A 19,294-nucleotide genomic window follows, 5' to 3' on the forward strand; every position below is an offset into this window, starting at 1 on the left:
TAGTTCAGATCTCAAAACCAAGATTTGAAACTTTTATTGCCTTTGGAATTCCCCTGTTTTTCTATGAAGTCATGAAGAAAGGTTGAAAACATCATAGATAAAACCTAATGATGCCTGTAAGGTTGAAAATTAAAAGTGCCTTATGTGCGTATTGGAATTTTTGTGTTGATTATATGTGACAAATATTTTCATGTTTTCAAGTTTAATTCATTTTCCCCATTGATTCATTCATTCACCGACTTCTATTTTCCATAAGCATATCTTTGCACTGCTAGGGGTTTCTGTCTGGTATTTATTTAGGTTCAGAAATTTTATCCGTTTAGTACCTAATTTTATTTCACCATTTTCAGGTAATGAATGCAGAAACATGTTGTGATCTTTACAATGTTGTTGGGGAAGACTTCTGGTTAGCAACTTGGTGCAAGAGCACAGCTTTTGAAGGGTAATTATGTCCATTAATCTCAACTTTCCATTCACTTTCAGTTGCAAGGGCACGGCTGGACATGGTGTCAGATACAAATTTTCTGCTAAAAATTGAAGTATCTGACACCATAGAGCAACCTTATACGGGTACCGAGATATGATAGAGAAAAAAAGGAAAAGAAAAAGTTGCACTAGCATCATCTGAATTTCTAATTGTCTCTGTGCATTTCAGGAAGCGCCTTGAGGGGACAAGGATCACTCTACAGAAGATGTATTGTAAAAAGCTTGATGTTATATAAATTGCAACCTTTTTTCCCATTTTCCCTATGAAAAACATCATGATTGGAGAATTTCCATGCAGGCCTGAATGTGGATTTGACTTTGCAATTAGAACACCCTGTACACCTTCTAGATGGGAGGATTATGATGCAGAAATGGGAATGGCATGGGAAGTATGTCATATTTGAACTTAAGCTGATAACTATTCTTCCTCTTCATCTTCTCTGGCATATATACCTTTGCATAACTAGTGTTTTGGTTTATAGTGACTACGAGGTTATTTTCACCACTGTCACAGTTGTCATCTTATATTTATCAGACTGGTGTAATTAGAAGATATTGTCACATAAATATGATTGGACCTGCTTATTCAGACAATATGTCAGTGTACCACAAATAGGAAAGACTACATCCAAAACAAATGTGCAGTACAGAATATGCTTTGTTATCTTTCAGGACATCTTATCAATAGAATGTAGTTGATGGAACTTTCATAAAATGTGAAGTTCTTTTCCTGTCATTCCAAGTCAATTAATAGCTTCTTCAAGTATTAAGAAAAAATGGATTTGATTTTCTAATGCCTTTTCACCATACTGAAGCACTGATTGATGTCATTATCACAATTCAAAAAGCCTGTATCCATTTCATATTTACTTGGACACAGAAAATAGTTGTCAATCACTGAAGCAAGTTGCCACAACTTTTTTTCCTCCCCTCTAATCTCAAGCATCTGATTTCTTCAAAAAACCCCATGTCAAGAACTCCTAGATTTCTGAAGTCTAGCAGTTCAATTCACAGTATCAATACCATCAACAATAACACGTGCCTCTCCCATTTTTTTTAAGTTTCATTTTATTTATTCATTTTGCTTTGGAGCAGTGACATGAATCCACTAAGGTTCAGTTTAGGAAGAGTGCAAATACAAATATATACAGTGCAAAACCTTATGTATGGTATTTCTAAACCCTGTATTTTCACTGTACACATTTGTATTTACACTTTTCACGAACTAAGCCTAAGGAAACAGATAAAAATCTATGTAAGTGGTATAAACAAAGAGGCAAAGTAAGCTACACCAATACCCAAGATCCTAGATAGTAAAAACCACCCAACCAAGCAAAAGACACCAAGAAAAGCACACCCACTGGCTACCCCTTCTTCAATGCACACCTAATATAGCCCCTACTTTAACAGCATAGAGAACAATAAGTTTTATTTTTAATTTCACCTCTTTATATTTAAGTCCCTCTAACACAAGAGTTATTCTATAAGAGTAAGTTAAGGTCTTAGAGCCTATAAATGAAATACAGATAAACCAAAGCAGATAATTTGTTTTGAATGAAATTGAGTTCTTGCTTACTTTCTCTTTTGGTAAGAATGTTTCTCGTGAATATTCATTACTTCTTGCTTTTATTTGCTGGAGTCTATCAAGATTTTAGCAACATTAAGATCAAGAATGAAGATCTTGCTTTCTTTCATCAACCTTTCCAATAAACAATTCCAAAGTTAAGAGAGCAAGACAATACACTGGATGGTAAACTAAAAAAAAAATCCGGATGTTTCTTGGGGTATGTTCAATCAAACATATAAATTTGTAAATATTAGATTTCATGAACCATAATATGATTTGTCAAGATCACATGAAGATATGACAATTTCATAGCTATTTTCCAGTATGTAACTACAAACATACAAATTCTAAGGCCTGGCAGCTCTGTCATCTCCCAATCCTATGCTTATTGTGGATTCTATTTTTGAAATCATAAAGATTCAAATTCCACAACACTTATTTTTCCAGTTGTGAAGTATGCCATCTCTTAACTGATGACCATTAGAAAGTATACCTTTATGAATCAAATGAAATTCAGGAGCTCTGAACTAGGCATGATATGTAAATAAAAACATCTACTTGTGTGACTGCTTTTAAATCTACACTTTCAGGCTTTGTGCAATGCTTATTGCGGGGAATTATATGGATCTACTGATTTCAATATGCTCGAGAACATCAGAGATAGTATACTAAAGATGACATATTACTGGTAAATGATGGTAATTTCAACATGTGCAAATATTTTGTTTCCTAGAGAATTGGTGAGCTGATTGTGTGAAATTGAATGACTTTACAGGTACAATTTCATGCCACTGTCAAGAGGCTCTGCTGCTGTTGGGTATGTAGTTTTGCTTGGATTGTTTCTTGCAGCCAATATGGAGGTCACAGAAAATATCCCACAAGGTGTGCAGGTGGATTGGGAAGCTATTCTAACTTCTGACCCCAACTCCTTTGTGGATTCCATCAAATCTTGGTTGTATCCACGCCTCAAAATTACAACATCTTGGAAAGATTATCCAGATGTGGCATCAACTTTCAGTACAACAGGATCTGTCATTGCTGCTCTGAGCTCTTATGATGATTGAGTTTCTTTCAAATCCATGTAGATGTGAGTAGCTGCAAATTGCAATAATAGGTTGTGGGCAAATATTCTAATGCTTATGTAAATGATGGAATAAGATGGATCATAACAGGGTTGATGTAGAGGTATCATCCACCATTGTTGATAAATGTCTCATAGTACAGAAGGTCTCTGCTCACAATAAAAGGATCCGACTTAGGATATTGTCTATGCTGGGAAAAAAACTTAGATTATTTCCTGTCTGCTAAATGGATCCTATCATCTGTTTATGCTGATTTCTGAAAATGGTGAGCTCTTTTATGGAACCTATTCAATGGAAGTGCCTGTAACATGAGATTTGTTAAAAATTTTCAAGTCAATACCTCTCAAGTCAACCCTGTATCTAACACAAGCATTTTTTTCATGTTTTTTGAATCTGCTGAATGTTGACAAGGACTAATGAGAAGTTGGGGATTGATTTAATTTGTCGTTGACAGATCAGATTAAGGAGCAATTAGAAGCCTTGGACCATTACAATCTGGCATCAGTTGAGGCAGGATCAATGCTTCTTGTTCATTGTTGTAGAAAATATGGTTTATTTGTTGTCAGTGTACGATTTTGTGTTGTATCATTTATTTGCAAGCTTTTCAAATTGTCTTCGTCTTAAATTGCTTTTGAAATTTTCGTGTAAAAAATCCTGCCTCTTGGTGTAGTTTGACCCGTATAACTACATGAAAGAGTGCGAACTTAGATTGTGTTTTACATGGTCTTTTCTATGAAATTTCCACATAAATCAGATGTGCATGCTTTTAGGCTGTCAATGGGTCAGTTCTACCTGGCTGACCGAACAGAACCAAACCAGTTACATCGGTTCTGGTTCTGTGATTTTGTCCTGGTTAATAATTGGGTCAGTTCTGGATTTTGCATGTTCTGAAATGATTAGTTTGTCAATAATATATAAAGGTTTTCTAGTGTTCTTGTAATTTTTATTCTGTCTACAAGGGTATATCTTATAGATAATATATTATATATAAAATAGTTTTATTTAAAAATACTTTATTTATTAACATATAAATAATTTACTAATTTACTGTCATTTTTATTTAGGTTAATTGTAAAAAAAAAAATTATTTATCTATGCTACTATTAAAAATGTAAATGAGAGTGGAATTTTTGTTTAACTAAAATACCCAATTTTTGAATTTGGTCCTCTAATTGTTAGGACAAATATAATATGAACGATCACTTTTTTCATTCAAATCCCTCTCATTAAATCTTATATTTAAGGTATTAATCCCCATTAGCATTTATTGAATCCTACCCTTGAGTAGAATACCCTTATTTGAATTTGGTTTATCTCTAATTGTGAAAGCAGTCAGAGCACAAGATCCTACCCTTGACCGACATTTCTCTTCATTCAATTCTCTCTCATTGGTCTTCTAGTTAGGGTATTAACACTTGTTCTTCTATTGAATTGTATATTAATTAATCAATATTAAAATAGAATAATTGTTTTGTTGATGATAGAAATAAAATATAAATTTAAAGCCAACCCAAAAATGAAGTTGTTTTTTCTTTTGGTGACAAGTCAACAATTCAACCTTTTGAGTCAAATGTGTTAACCCTTAATGCCATAGTTAAATAATAATAAAAGTTAAAAAAAAAAAGACAAACACATAAAAGATACAAAAAAAAAGTTTGTAGAAAACATTTGATCACATCTCCAATACTGTATATTCATCTCATTAAAAAAGCTGTAGAAAATTTTCGAAACATATTATTTACAATCATCATCATAAAAAAAAAAAAAAATTGTCACGTTTAATATACATATACTATAAAATGTGGGTATAGCTCTCCATTGTTTGTGGATTTTTTTCCTCAACCAAACTGCTTTTTGTTTTGAATTTACTCCACCTCTATTTTGAGGGTAGAAACTTTAATTTGAATACAATTATTAAATTCATTTTATTCCTTCATATTAAACCTATATTTATGGTATTGACTTTTTTTTCTCTTTCATTAAATCCTATGTTTAAGTTATCTTTGTTTCCCATCATTAAATTCCGCATTAAATTCCGCTAATTAAATCCATAAACAATAATTTCAATGGTATAAAACCCTGTATTTTTAAAACAATCCACAAACCCTGTATTAATTATTTTATTAATGATATAAATGAATTACAAAATTTTAAAAACCTAAAAAGGAAATTATTTTTATATCTAGATGGTGAGTCAATGGTCCAACCTTTTGGATCAAATACATCAATCATGATGTCGTGATTAAATAATAAATATTTAAAAGGATAGAAACACAAAAATAAGATTTGTTTTCACTAATAATAAAAATGGAATACAATAAAATTGACCCAAGAGTAAACCAGTTTTTCTATCCATGCAAGCAGTGGGACACTTGTTCCAATCATCTAAATCAAATGGGTATACTATGATGTCATAATTAAATAATAAAAATATAGTAAATTGTAAAAATTTGAAATAAAAAATTGTTTTTATATATTCATCATATTAAGAGTATAAAGGTAATGAATAAAATGCTTTTATTGATGATGAAAATGAAATACAAAAAATAAAGGGAAAAAAAGAATTAATGATTAACTTGTGACCCCACTAACTTGGTGAAATCGTTCAATGACTCGAATAGTTAGGTCACCACATTGTTAATCAAGCTAATGGTTTCTTGAAAACAAATAATTTGATGATAAATGGATCTGAAAAAACACTATTAAAGTATGAAAAAACACTTGATAGTTGACCAGTTGATTTTACTATGAGATGAAAAAACACTATTAAAAAATAATATTCTAAAAATCAAACAAAACCACATTTCCCTCGTGACAAACAAGTGAACTTGTGATGTCATAAATTAAAATAAAAATATAGAAAATATTATAAAATTTACAAAAAAATAAACATGTTTTTAGTATTATATATTTATCATATTAAACAAAAATACTTCCAAAAATGAGAAATATTGTAATTAATTATGGAAATAGCTAAAATAAAAAAAAAAAAAAAAAAAAAAAAAAAAAAAAAAAAAACAAAATATCTTATTCATAGCCCGTTGACTTGGTCAAATAGGCCATCTAGTTCACCAATAGACACCATACTTCAATTACTGTCTTTGTTACATGGGTTTTAATAATAAATTATTATGTTTCTTTGTTACCAGTATAATTGACTCTATTAGTTCAGAGTCTCAGACCCCATTATCCCAATTAATAATCAGAGGGTTCTAGGTCTATCATTTGTGCCGATCGATGAATAATTAGGACCAACTACCATAGCACTTACTGTTGAGTTGGGATCTGCTCCCAAGCCCCAACATAATCTATCCCAAGACATGATCCGTCTCTGCACATCTCATACATGTTGGAAACATGATGGGACAGTTTTTGTAGGGCTGTCAACAGGTCAGGCCTAGGTAGAATGGGAATCAACCCAACAAGAAATAAGGAATTGGGGTGGAATCAGACCCTAGTTTTAGACCTATAACCAAATCAATCGATTCTCAAGACAATCAAGTCCGATTCAATGGGCCCGATTATAATAAACCTATTTATATAGGAAGAAGAAATTGATGTTAGTGAGGTAACTTAAAGGTTCTTTTTCCATTTAGAGCCTTTTTGGAAATTGGAAGTGCCATGTAAAGAATGGGGGAAAAAGCAAGGTTTCATCCCAAACGATCAAATTGTCACCTGTAATCAAGGTTCAAAATATTGATACGTCTGAAACGTCGATAAGGACGTATCGGGTGAATCGATACACATTTTGGTCCCTTTTTTTATTTTTCTTTCACAACTGGTTCAGGGGAGCCGGTTTAGGTCTCCTCTACCCCCTGAACCGGTCAGCCTCTGATACACCCACTGTAGGGGCGTATCGAAAGGGTTCCGGAATAATATGTATTGATCAATACAGGCCGATACATGTCGATACTTTGAACCTTACCTATAATAATTTCGAGTTCAATTTTCCTAAAACCTCTATTTGACCAAAAATCGTTGACTTGGTTAAAACCCATTCTGTTTAGACAGTACACCGTTGATCTATTAGACTTGATCACCAGGTCACAGATAACATAAGATGTATATATCAACTTCCAGAGTCTATAACTTGTGCTCAGTTGTCCAATTAAAATGTTACGGTCTGACCGCTTGACCTGGAGACACCTTCAGCCTCCAACATAGTTTTTACACTGATTAAAAGCAGCAGGAGGCATATAATTCTGTGCCCCTTATTCTTCGTCTTCTGTTATAACAACTGTTGTTGTCTATTGAAGCTTTGGGGATGCATTTTGGCCATATCAAAGATCTTTTATCTTAATGATGGCTTAGTACTTCATCCATTCTAAGGTTATTCTCCAAATGGACCCTAAAGGGCGTATAGAGGCATCAACATCAATGGCCCCAGCCATCACATGTCGGAAATCAAAGATTGTTACGTATTTGACCAAATATATGAAAAGCCTTAACACATCAAGCCAATCACTTTAGAATTTAGGATCATAGCATACCACCATGCTAACTACTTTAGCGTAGTTCTCTCCATGACGATTCACATTCTGGAAACACGTAGCCCTCCTAAGTCCTATTCTGTTAGCGGTTTTCACAATGAAGGTTTTAAAAATCAACTTGGAAATAGAACCACTTTGATCATCAGTTTCTGGGTCAGTGGTTCGATCATCCGGATTGAACGGTTTAGACAATTTAACCTTTAAATTGGAAATTGAGTATATTAAAGTTCTCTCTCTTCTTTTATGAGAAAAAGGAGAGGGCTAGAATTAGGTGGCTGCTGGCTGAAAAAAAAAAAGAGAGAAAGGAGGGAATGAGAGAAGGAAAGAAAGAAAGAAATAAAGGAATGAAGGAAGAAGAAGAATGGACCCAGATACATGACCAGTTCTCAGGTCAAATGGTTCGACTATCCAATGTAATCCGATTTTTAAAACAGTGTTCACAACCCTTTTTGTGTTCTGAATTTGAGACATGGTGATTAAGCTCTGATACCATATATTTAACCCATTGACCAATATGCCAAAAGCCTTAAAATTGGAAACACATCAAACCAAGTACAGTCAAGTTTAAACATTTAGAACCATGACAGAGGTTTGTCCTTAGAGGAGCCGAGGTCCAAGTTTTCTGACAATGTTTTTTTATGTTTAGAACATGTATTCAAACTTTATGTTCTTTATTTCACCTTTAGATCGTAGAAGGTTCCGCTTGGTTGCCTTGTGGCTGTATGGAGTTGGCGTGTTGCTTTATTTTACAATGCACATTTGGGGCTGTTTGAATTAAAGCCAACAGCAAGAGCTAAATCTGGCCCTGGATTATTGTCACCCGATGTCATGCCGCCCCACCCAAGTGTCAGCACCCAATTTCCCCCTCCCCCCAAGCCCAATCTCATCCAAAGCCTCGGAGTTTAGTCCTCTAGAAAGTTGCTTAAATACCCCCTGAAAATTACTTACAGATTCCCTACAACCTCTCCTTGGAAATCAAGCTTCCAAATGTTGCCATTAAGCCTTAAATACCCTAAATTCTCCATCTGATAGATTTCAACCCATACCTCCATTTTACCCCTTAAAGCCCTTCTTATTGGTTGAAACCTTCTGTGAATCCAACACTTTGACACTACTTAGACCACTCTAACACTTTCATTAGGCCCCAAACACTCCCAAAAACTTCACCTATCAAATTTCACTTCAAAACACCCTCATTTAACCCCTAATTAAACCACAATTACATTGGTCAAAACTTTCCAGTTTCAAATTTGTCATCATGACACCTTTCCTAACCACCCCTATCATTAGACTCCTAATCTCTTGAAATTCCTACTTGCCAAATTTCACTTCAATATTCTCCCATTTGACCTTTGATGGAACTAAGATTCTAATAAATGTTACCAAAATACCTTCACTTTCTACACTTAAGCCCTAAATTATCCACTTACCCCTACAGATGTACAAAAGTGCCCCTAGACCTTAAACCCTAAAGATAAAAAGACTAACATACCCTTCCTACATACACTCTCCCTAAAATATCCATTATCCCAAACTTAAAAAGAGGAGAGGGGGGAACTCATTAATGTAGGGAACAAAACAATGCCCCAAGCGGCTAAGTCTCCCAGGACCCCACCCCTTTGCTCGGCCATTCCAATACAACATCCAGATATCTCTCAAGGACACTCCCAAATCGTAGGTAACATTAGAAAGAACACCCCCTAGCTTTTTTTTTTTTTTTTTGTAAATTCTTGAGTAAGGATTGCAGGGTTTTAAGTTGAAAGGCCTACATTAACTCTCATTCCCCTCGTTTCTCTATAATATTTAGGATTCAAACTTCAAAGGAGGTGGAAAAGAGAGACATGAGAATTGAGAACCAACAACCTGCTAAACCTTAGACCAAAACCGGGAGAAGTGATGGTATAGGAGTGTAGGGATGCAGGCCACGCCTTCCCATTAGCATGATTGCACGAACATATCTAAATATTTGTTCATTTGCTCTATTCGATTAAAATTAGTCTTTGACAAATGTTAGAATACGCTTTTTTTTTCTGTCAAGAGAATGTGACGCGGGAAAGGGAATTCACTACGTTTAGGAGAGGGGTGCTAAGTGCTAACCCCTTCCCTCTCCCAGCCTAAAGCCTAGGGTTCTTTTGGTAGATGCATACCCAGTTGGAGTTAGGGGTGAGAAAGAAAAACCAAAAAAGCTGGACCAAACCAAAAAATAGACCAAAACCCAACTGAAAATCTAGTTAACTGGACTGGTTGGTTTGGCATTTTTAAAAAACTGAAGGTGCAAGTTTGGTTTTGATTAACCAATATAGAAAACCGGCAGTAAACCAAACCGACTGGTGGTTTGGTATACATGTATTTCTATATATTTTATGTATATATACATATATAATATTTTCTATATATTATAAATTAATAAATATGCATTAAATATATTAATAATATATAATATATTATTTATTATTTAAAATATAATATTTTATATATTTTTTTAATTTTTATTATATATATTTTATAATATATATTATAAATATAGAAAAGCGAAAAACCAACAAATCGAACTGATAATTAACCAAACTAGTCAACCAATCAGCTTCAATTACCAATTTTCCAAAAACTGATAATACCGGTTTGGTTTCAAAAATAAGCCCACAGTTCGATTAACCAAACCATGAGCACCCTTAATTGGAGTCACTAGTGTATCACAAAAAATAAATGAATTTTTTTAGGGACTCACCACCCTGCAATGGTGAGTGTCGACTTCATCCTTGTGATAAAAAGGGAACTAATTTTTGAGGTCTCACACCATATCCCTCTAATTTGTGTACTCCCAAATAAAATAGTCTCAGTTTTTTTTTTTTTTTTTTTGAAATCGCCCTTAGGCATCATATTTCATTCAATCAAGAAATTTATACAAAAAAAGCTGACAAGGCCAATCAGAAAACCCAGAAACAATTTCTCCAAAATATAACAATGGATGAAGGAGAACCTAAAGATCTTCTGTAATCGAGAAACGGTGAAGTCAAATCACCAACAGAAGTAAACGAGCACATCTCCAATCCACCACAAATGGCGAATGAAACTGACAGGGGAGGATTCCAAAAGGCTACCATCGCTGAAAAACAACGAACGGATCTCACTATGAACAACATCAACCGGAGAACCACGAACGGAACTCACCATGAACAGCAACTGCCAGAGAACCGCGAACTGACAGAGGAAACCAAAAGACTGTCTTTGCTGGCGAACAATGGACTTGAACGAGAACCACGAACAGAAAAACAAAACCTTGAGAAACTCAAGAGGAAAATCTCGAGAAAACTCGAGAGGAAGGCTCTCTCAAAACAGGGAGATGGAGGGAGAGAAACCAGAAGGAGGAAGGTGAAGGAGAGCCCAGATGAGCGGCTCCCTTCAAGATTCCCTGAAGGGAGCCACCTCCAAAGAAATCCCTTTGAGAGCGCCTCTAATGAAAAAACCCTAGAGAAAAAATCTCCACTCTCTTGGGACCTTTCCCCCGCTTTTCGCTATTTGTTTCCCCCCTAGTCTCAGTAACCATAACTACAAGTTTGTAATTAAAATCTGTCCCGGACTCCCAGAGTTTGGATGACATCCTCCTGGTCCCTTACCAGTTGAACTTGATCCTTATTAGCTTATCTCTATCAAGAAATGGCCTCTAATTTATGGCCCAATCGGATTTTTCACTTCTGTGGCATTGATGAAGCTTATTTCATAAACAGAAATCAGTAGAAGCCAATGCTGTGTTTAGTTTCTAGTTTCTTGGATATGAATTGAGAATGGGAGAGTCGTAAGAAAGTTCTCAAGGAATTTCATAAAATACCTTAAAAGCATTTATCAACTTTCCCTTTTCAAATAACTTCCCGAGAAACCAAATAAAGCCAAGGTGGGAGGTATCCCCAATTGTAAGTAGAAGCTCATTCCAATTTCACCACAAATTTTCCAGGCACTTGACTGATACATATATCAAATATCATATTGATATTGCATCCTTTTGTTGTTCAATAGGAAATCATATTGTACCATAATTGTCTAAAAAATAGAGATCATAAAATACTATGCAAGTCTAGTTCTCTGAAGCCCACACACCTTTGATTGATAAGGTTACGGCAGCATTATGACGAATGAACAGTGTGAAAGCTACTTTGAAGTACAACCGTCCTGCCTATTTGACAAAGCTGTAGTCTCATTGGCTTGACTTGTGGCATTGAAATTGATGCCCTGAAATGTGATCTCACTGGAACGGTATTGACTACCAAAGGCAGATCCAAAGCCCCATCCAAGACCAAGTCCTACCCCACATCCACCACCTTCATGAATAATTCAACAAAAATGAGGCATGCGATATAAATGTTAAATTATTGAAAATATAACCATTTTGTAGAATGTACCTATACCAAGACCCATTATATGCAAAGGCATGCCTGAAGCAAATAAACGTCACCAGTTAGTAATAAAATGGTTGGAATAAAGACAAAAACTAACTCAGAATTTGCAATGTGTTGGGAAGAAAATGCACAAAGGTTATGAAGGGCAAGCATCTAATAAATTGGTGCTAAACTTGATGCACCTTACTCCCACTAATAATATCATCCATTTGCAGAATATGATTTCACATGAACAAAAAACAAACAAATTGCCAAGAATTTTATCTGTTTTATTGATTAAAATCACTGTCCATTGAATGAAGTAGCTGATGCAAGCAAAACATTGATCATATGCATGTCTGAAAACAAGAAACTACCACTAATATCACTAGCCTTAGGAAATGTATCCTGCACTTGCTTGAATAATCAAAATGTGATGTGCCAGATTCCCTCAGCAAAAATCAAATGGCAAAAAGTCATATACTTGAACAATAGAGGGGTTGGGAATTCCTCTTTCCTCAGCAGAAAAATAATAAACCATATTTAATGGTCCCATCAGAGAACATGTGAATGATGAACAAGCAATGGACAAAGCTGGGTTATTCAGGACCAGCACCAGTCACAGCAACTAGTTTTTCAGGTCTTTGGATTCTCTGCAACACACATGAAATTGATTTCAATTGTTAACTTCATTTTGGGATAACCCAAAACTTCAATGAGCATCTTGTATCTCAGAAATTTGTGGCAATATAATCCTTACAGAAAGGCCATCCTCTCCAGCTTTCTATAAGAGATTCCTAACATATCACAGGATTTCTGTTCTCAAAAATCTGCACTTTTCCAAATCTAGGATGTTTCCAGTCATTTATATAAACCATCAAAGGATTCCCTCTCTCTCTCTCTCTCTCCCTCCCTCCCTCCCTCCCTCTCTCTTCCATGTCTTCCCGCCACTGCCGCTGCAAGTTGCAGCGGTGGCAGTTCCCTCTCTCTCTGCCCCCTGTCTTCCCATCATCGCCACTGCAGCGGCGGTGGTTCTCTCTCTTTGAGAAGAGGTAACTGATTTATTACTAAAAGAGAAGGTACATACTACCTCTTCTCATATGATTTTTGCATTAAGTGATACAAGTAAAAGCACATTTAGCCAAACAAGCATATTGGAACTAGACCTTTTTTTTATCAATTACAGTAAAACTTTATTAATGATGTGAATATTTGTGAAGGTTTAGATACAATAGGGGAGGTAAAAAGACTTAACTTCACAACAACAGAATACAAAGACAGAAAGTTAAAAATTAGCCCAAAAGAGAGCCTCCCTATTCACCCCCTGCTTGGCCAGCCCATCTGCAAATGAGTTGGCAGACCTCTTCACCCAGCTATAGTGCATCTCAATGTCTCTGCCCAACCAACAGAATTTTTTCTTTTCATTGTTATAGCTCCACAAGCCACTGTCCTCTTCTTTCAGCCAGCTAATCACCACCTTCGAGTCACCTTCCAAGACCAAACGTCTGATATTTAGTTCCCTTGCTCTTTGAATTCCTTCCAGAGCTGCAAGAATCTCAGCCCTAAGAGAGTCTCCTTCCCCAATGGAGCCTGAGAACAAAGCAATAATAACCCCCTCCTCATTCCCGAACACTCCCCCAATCCTAGAACGTCCTGGATTCCCCAAACTACTGCCATCAAAATTCAGTTTTATAAATCTAGAGGGAGGAGGGGACCATGAGGGACTAGGAGTCCTCTTACACAAAGCAGAAGTAGCTATCTCTTTCCAATTTCTTAATAAGTTAGCCACAGGAAAGTTTGAAAACAGCTCCAGAGATTTTAGCCAATGGACAGCCCTTAAAAGTATTAGATCTAATAGGTTTGCCAGGGATCTGTCCTTGTCTGAGAAAATTCGTAAGTTTCTTTCTTCCCAAAGGAACCAACATACAGTTGCCCTAATGCTCCTCCACATAATCTTCCCTCTCTTCTTAGGCCAACTGAAAAACGTAGAAGAGAACATCCTCTGGACACTCTCGGGAGGATTCCAAGAACACCCAAAGAGGGAAAGAGCCCACTCCCATACAATTTTAGCGACCTTACAAGAAACCATAAGGTGGTAACCAGTTTCCCCATCAGCTTTACAAAGAGTACACCAATTAGGAAGTAAGCAAGAATTGGGTCTCTTTTTTTGAAGTAAATCATTTGTGTTAATTCTTTCCAGGAAAATTTCCCAACAAAAACTATCAACCCGAAGAGGAATGGGCTTGCTCCAGATCTCTTTAACTGGAAAGGACACCCCAAATGTGACAAGAGGCTGAGTTAAAGTTTCAAAAAACGAAGCACAAGAGAAAGTACTTGAGGTGGAAGGAGCCCAGAATCTAGTGTCTTCCTTATTAGGATCCAGGAAGACATTCTCAAGGATGGATAACAAAGATAAGATGTTGTCCAAGTCTGTATCCCTAATTGCCCTTCTCAGGCCTAGGTTCCAACCAAAACCAAAGGTGGAATCTGAAGGATCTAAGAAAGAAGAAATAGATTCATTTTTCAAGTCTGACAAAGCATACAAGGAGGGGAACTGGTCCTTCAGAGGTGAATCCCCTACCCAAGTCTGTTCCCAAAATTTTATTCGATTACCAGAGTTAAGACCATATCTGACCCAAGGGGAGATGGTTGTGGACAGGTCTAATTTGAACAGGCCCGGCCTTAAGCCAGAGCCCAATATAGTGTAAAGTCAGGCCCGAAGCCGAGCTCGTGAACAGGTCTAATTGGAACAGAAAATATCAGGTAATGAATAGGTCTGGTCATGGCAAATGCAAAGTCTAATGTTGAGTTCCTCTAAACCATGCCCTTCTGGGATTTAATATATGTGGGTACATGATAAAATGTTTGATCAAATAGTTGAAAATTCAAGGGAGTCTATTGTTTCTGCTACCTTAATTCTGATTATTAGAGTTGGCCACATGAATTGTCTCACCATTGCACTCTATCATGTCCTCTGTCAAATTGATGCTTTTCTGGTATATAATAAAAACCAAACCTCTCCAAAAGCATGAAAGAATGTGGAATAAGTATTTGGACATATACAGAATGGTACGGATGGTGTATTTAAGAATCTTCACTCAATCCAAACTTTTCTTTGGTATGTAATCCAAGGTTAATTTTCAAGGTACTGTTCTCTTGAAGATAAGATATGTGCATCCCTCACTTCTGCTAATTACATGAAATATCTTAAAATGGAAGAGGTGATGTAGGCCCGAAAGACACATCCAAAGCTTAGGTAGGATGTTGTTAGAAAGTTTAAGGTTTGCTAATTATTCGATTGACAGAACTATGACTTTTACAACCACTCTTGGGCTCATATAACCCTGAAGGTAGACAAGGCAAGGAGATATCATCCCTTTACCTATTTATTTTGTGCATGGATGTTCTATCTAAAATGATTGAAAATAGGATACACCAGAAGTCACCAAAAACTACCAAAATTCCACAAGGAGCTCCAAATCTATCTTATTTATTCTTCAAGGATGACTGCCTAATCTTTGAAGCTGCTAAAATTTCTTGTGGGTGTGTGCTTTTATTTATAAGAATTTAGGTGTCGGTAGTGTTGTATTTGGAAGCGGGATCATGTGTTGTCAGTAATTATTTTTGATAGGTTTGGGTTTAATGCTTGGCAGTTATGTTATAACTGGGAAGAGAATGGGTAATGATTGTTATGGATTTGGATTAGCAGGGGAAGTTGCATTGTGCTGGGAGGAAGTTGTTTCTTTGTCTTTTATGATCTCTTTCAGTGTTTTGTATCACCCATTTTTTATTGTAACATTGTTTGTATCCTTTATTGTCCAAAAAAAAATCTCTATGAAGTGGGTGTTTCCTAAGAAGGTAGTGGAGGTAATGTGGCAATGGAAAGGTACAGGTTTAGGTAGAAGAGGAAAGCTGTATTGGAGGGCTGGTAGTTCAAGCTGTTATGTGGGGTGTATGGGAAGAAAGGAACAATATGGTGTTTGAGAATAAAGCGAGAACATAGAAGATATGATCTCCTCTATTACTTTCCATTACAACCTGTGGGCCATAAATTCTAGAGCTAGACTCTCTTTGAATGATCTCCAACAAAACCTAGTGGAAATCCTTTTGCCTTCCCCAAGACAGATACTCCTAACCTTTGCTATAAAAGGGAGGAAAGGATGATGAGATTAAGTTTCAACGGGAGTGCTCAAGGATCATCTAGTCTAGCAGAGGTTGGAGGTATAATCCAGGACAGAGAAGGGAACATATGTTGGGCCTTTAATGGCCTGATTGGTTGTGCTATATCTACAAAGGCAGAAATAGTGGCAGCCCTCACAGGTCTTGGTTGTGCTAAAATGTTAGGAATTTCCTCCCTAGCTATTGAAGGTGATTCAGCCAATACGATAAGATGGCTAAAGGAAAAAGACAGCAGGCCTTGGAGTTTGGCTCATCTCTTGGCAAAAGCTAGACATTTTGGACTCAATGCAGACTAAGTTGAACTGGATCCCCAGGGAATTGAACACTGTAGAAGACGGGTTACCTAATAGAGAATGTTTATTTAGTGATAGTGCTCTACCTCTGTAGTCCTTTCTCTGTTTCGCTTTGGTGTACATCTTCTCATGTATCTCCTTATTTTTTAATATAATCATAGTCACTTTTTACTCAGAAAAAAATAAATAAATCTCTATGAGTCCACTTCAGTTATTGTTAAGAAAATCCAGGCAGACTCAGGTCTTACCTTAAATTTAGTGAAGTAACCATTATTTTTCAAAAACAATATTACAAGAAAGCATACTAAAATATTAACTGATACTTCCAAAATGAAAGGTTTACAAAAACCTAGGAAATGTACAAATCTAACTATTTTGCAGGGAAGAACTACAAAACAAATGTTTACCTTTTTATTTGAGAAACTATGGCTAGATTGCTAGGGTGGAAAGCCAGAACTTCAAGTTTAGCTGGCAAAGCTATTTAAGTATGTCCTTGAAGCTCTTCCTAATTATGCTATACAAAGACACAAAAATACTGAAGGAATTCTAAGACATTTGAACAACTTAGAATATGATTTTATGAAGGAGAAGAAAACCAAGAATTCATACTATGGGCTGAAGCACCTTCTGATAATCTATAATGATCATATCAAATTTCAAAGCTACAAGGATCCAAATATCTGTGGATCCTGGATCCTACCCCTAAGGTGCTAAGAATTTAATTCAGAGGAGAAAATATCAAATACACACAGCTGTGGAAGGAGACGACTTATCACTCTCAGTTGTCATTGATTGACTCAAAGCACCTAAACTAAAATGGAGAAAGACCATCAGTTGAGGGAGACCATTGGTCGACAACTGAGAGCCAACAGGGTGGGACATGAGGGCTGGGTGGGGAGGGGAGCTGAAAAGGGGATGGAAGCCATGCTAGAAGCTAATTCTAAGCTATAAGGAACATTTAACAGGGAGGCAATAATCATGTGACACAGAATGTGGAAGGTGCATCTAAATATCAGGAAAATAGGCCAAAAATAAAGTATAAAAATATGCACAGCAAGGTTAATTTTGAGGCTAACTGGTGAGCTTAACCTTCTTTCTTTACTTTTCTTTTCTTTTCCCTTTTGGGGAGGCGGTTTGGGGAATAACTTTTGTTAAAACATCTTCTTTATGTATCAAAAAGGAATCAATAAAGAATATTCACATTTGCATATGCAGTGTTATGAAAAAAAGTTAATCAGGCAGGAGAACAGCAGAACAACTACCTAGCAGACCTCTGGATCCCATTTGGTCACGTGGATTACAGGAACTGGTTATTTACTGATTTTAACTTGCTCTTTTACTTTTTCATCAACAATAAAAAATATAATGAAATAAGTATTATCAGAAAGTTTGCAGACTCACGAATCAAAGATTGAGGAGAAAGTTTTGTTTTCATTCTTTTCTTAAATCCTAGTCTAACTCTAACCTAGATCCATCAATCCACTACAAATTACCTTAAAGGTATACTTCTTAAAGTTCATTTTTAGTTGGTTCCTCAGAGGAAGGTATTTAGTCCTGCATATCAGGGTGAAATCATTAGGTGTGCCAGTCATTGGACATATATCTTTTTTATTTAGACTTTTGGCTCTTGGTTCTGCAGAGAATATAAGATCGATTTACCAAAGGTTTTACATTATTATAAAGGAGAAAGCTGAAAAAATGTCGTGCAATGTACAATAGACACATTATATGGTGCATCGGTAAATTGAATTGGAGTAAAACAGACCTCCAAAACCCCATCCAATACCAAAACCACATCCAACGCCGAAACCTGTAGCAAGGAAACGGCATAACAAAAATTCTCATAAAGAGTTATTAAGTAGTCCAAAAGCCATAAAATTAAAAGGAATGGCAGAATAATAAGTCAAAAAGTAGCAAATACCAAATCCAACACCGGTGCCATTGAAATTTGTGAGAACCATTTCCTTCTTTTTTCTTTTTCTTTTTTTTTTTACCTATGCCTCACTGACAACCAAACAAAAGAACTTGAAACGAACCTAAGAACAGGAAAAAACAGCACGATAAAACAAATAATGTGGGTTTACGGAATTCAGAGAACTGCACCAAATATGGAAAATTGAAACATCAGAAACATATAATTTGAAATACCTAAGGTGAAATGGTGGAATTTTGAGTAACAAGGTGTTTGAGCTGTTAGAAACAAATAGTGTAGAATTAAAAGAAATAGATAAGCAGAAACCATTAAGAATACCAAAAGTCAATAAATAATCAATCAGTTAAATTATCAGAATTGATACTCACATAAATGAAGTCTAAGAGCTTCAGCATAAAGCACTCCAAATTGGCTTTGGCGTGGAAAAGATGTAGGAGAGTAGGGAAGTTAGAAAAGAATGTCTCTGCGTGTCGATAAATTGTCCAAATACCTATATCGGCGTTCGGCGACCATAATCCTCAAATTGGACACGAGTCCGACAGTAGTACCTCAGGGTTCGGAAGTGATGCCAATTTATGGGCAGGCGTTGGTGCATTGAGTGAGAAATCTGTATTGGGCCTCTCCGTACTTTTATTCGAATGAAGTCGGATTATATTTTTTAGGGTAAATTGTTAACTTTTCCTTACTTCATATAAGCTTTTTGATACAATTGAAAGTAGACCCTGTTTGTTAGAATTTGTTAATAAAAGGTAAGGTTCAAAGTATGGTATCGTATCAGTACTTAGAAATGGTCGAAATTCTATTTTTTTAAGTTTTTTTTTTCAAATTTTGGTTTTTTGGGAAGCTTTTAGTATATTTTTTATTACTAAAAAAAATGGAGGTCTGAAACCC

The 19,294-nt window shown here is 35.8% G+C and overlaps 2 protein-coding genes across 4 annotated transcripts in view; one reads left to right on the forward strand and one right to left on the reverse strand.

Annotated features, from left to right (window-relative positions):
- Positions 1 to 3,885, forward strand: part of SRFR1 (Tetratricopeptide repeat (TPR)-like superfamily protein) — a 71,228-nt gene extending 67,343 nt beyond the window's left edge. The window contains exons 19-24 of one of the 2 annotated variants that reach the window (XM_088887186.1): positions 351 to 442; positions 656 to 694; positions 785 to 875; positions 2,644 to 2,741; positions 2,829 to 3,140; positions 3,590 to 3,885. In XM_088887186.1, the coding sequence (XP_088743312.1) occupies positions 351 to 442; positions 656 to 694; positions 785 to 875; positions 2,644 to 2,741; positions 2,829 to 3,117 (609 nt within the window). In that variant the 3' untranslated portion in view covers positions 3,118 to 3,140; positions 3,590 to 3,885. Of the gene's footprint in view, positions 1 to 350; positions 443 to 655; positions 695 to 784; positions 876 to 2,643; positions 2,742 to 2,828 lie in introns of both variants that reach the window. The other variant, XM_010273456.3, reaches the window with a different exon arrangement.
- Positions 3,886 to 11,523: 7,638 nt separating this feature from the next.
- Positions 11,524 to 19,065, reverse strand: LOC104607754 (glycine-rich protein). Of its 2 annotated transcripts, none has more exons than XM_010273453.3 (6): positions 18,772 to 19,065; positions 18,619 to 18,660; positions 18,392 to 18,474; positions 18,236 to 18,280; positions 12,023 to 12,055; positions 11,524 to 11,941 (listed from the first exon to the last, which is right to left on the reverse strand). In XM_010273453.3, the coding sequence occupies exons 3-6, from the start codon at positions 18,429 to 18,431 to the stop codon at positions 11,772 to 11,774; spliced, it is 288 nt and encodes a 95-aa protein (XP_010271755.1). In that variant the 5' UTR covers positions 18,432 to 18,474; positions 18,619 to 18,660; positions 18,772 to 19,065; the 3' UTR covers positions 11,524 to 11,771. The 2 variants fall into 2 exon arrangements, with proteins under 2 accessions (XP_010271755.1, XP_010271752.1); XM_010273450.3 differs by having other exon boundaries at positions 18,392 to 18,506; positions 18,772 to 19,061.
- Between the last annotated feature and the right edge of the window lie 229 nt (positions 19,066 to 19,294).

This window comes from Nelumbo nucifera, chromosome 5, assembly GCF_055504915.1.
Source record: "Nelumbo nucifera cultivar China Antique chromosome 5, China Antique-T2T, whole genome shotgun sequence".
Taxonomy (NCBI): Eukaryota; Viridiplantae; Streptophyta; class Magnoliopsida; order Proteales; family Nelumbonaceae; genus Nelumbo; species Nelumbo nucifera.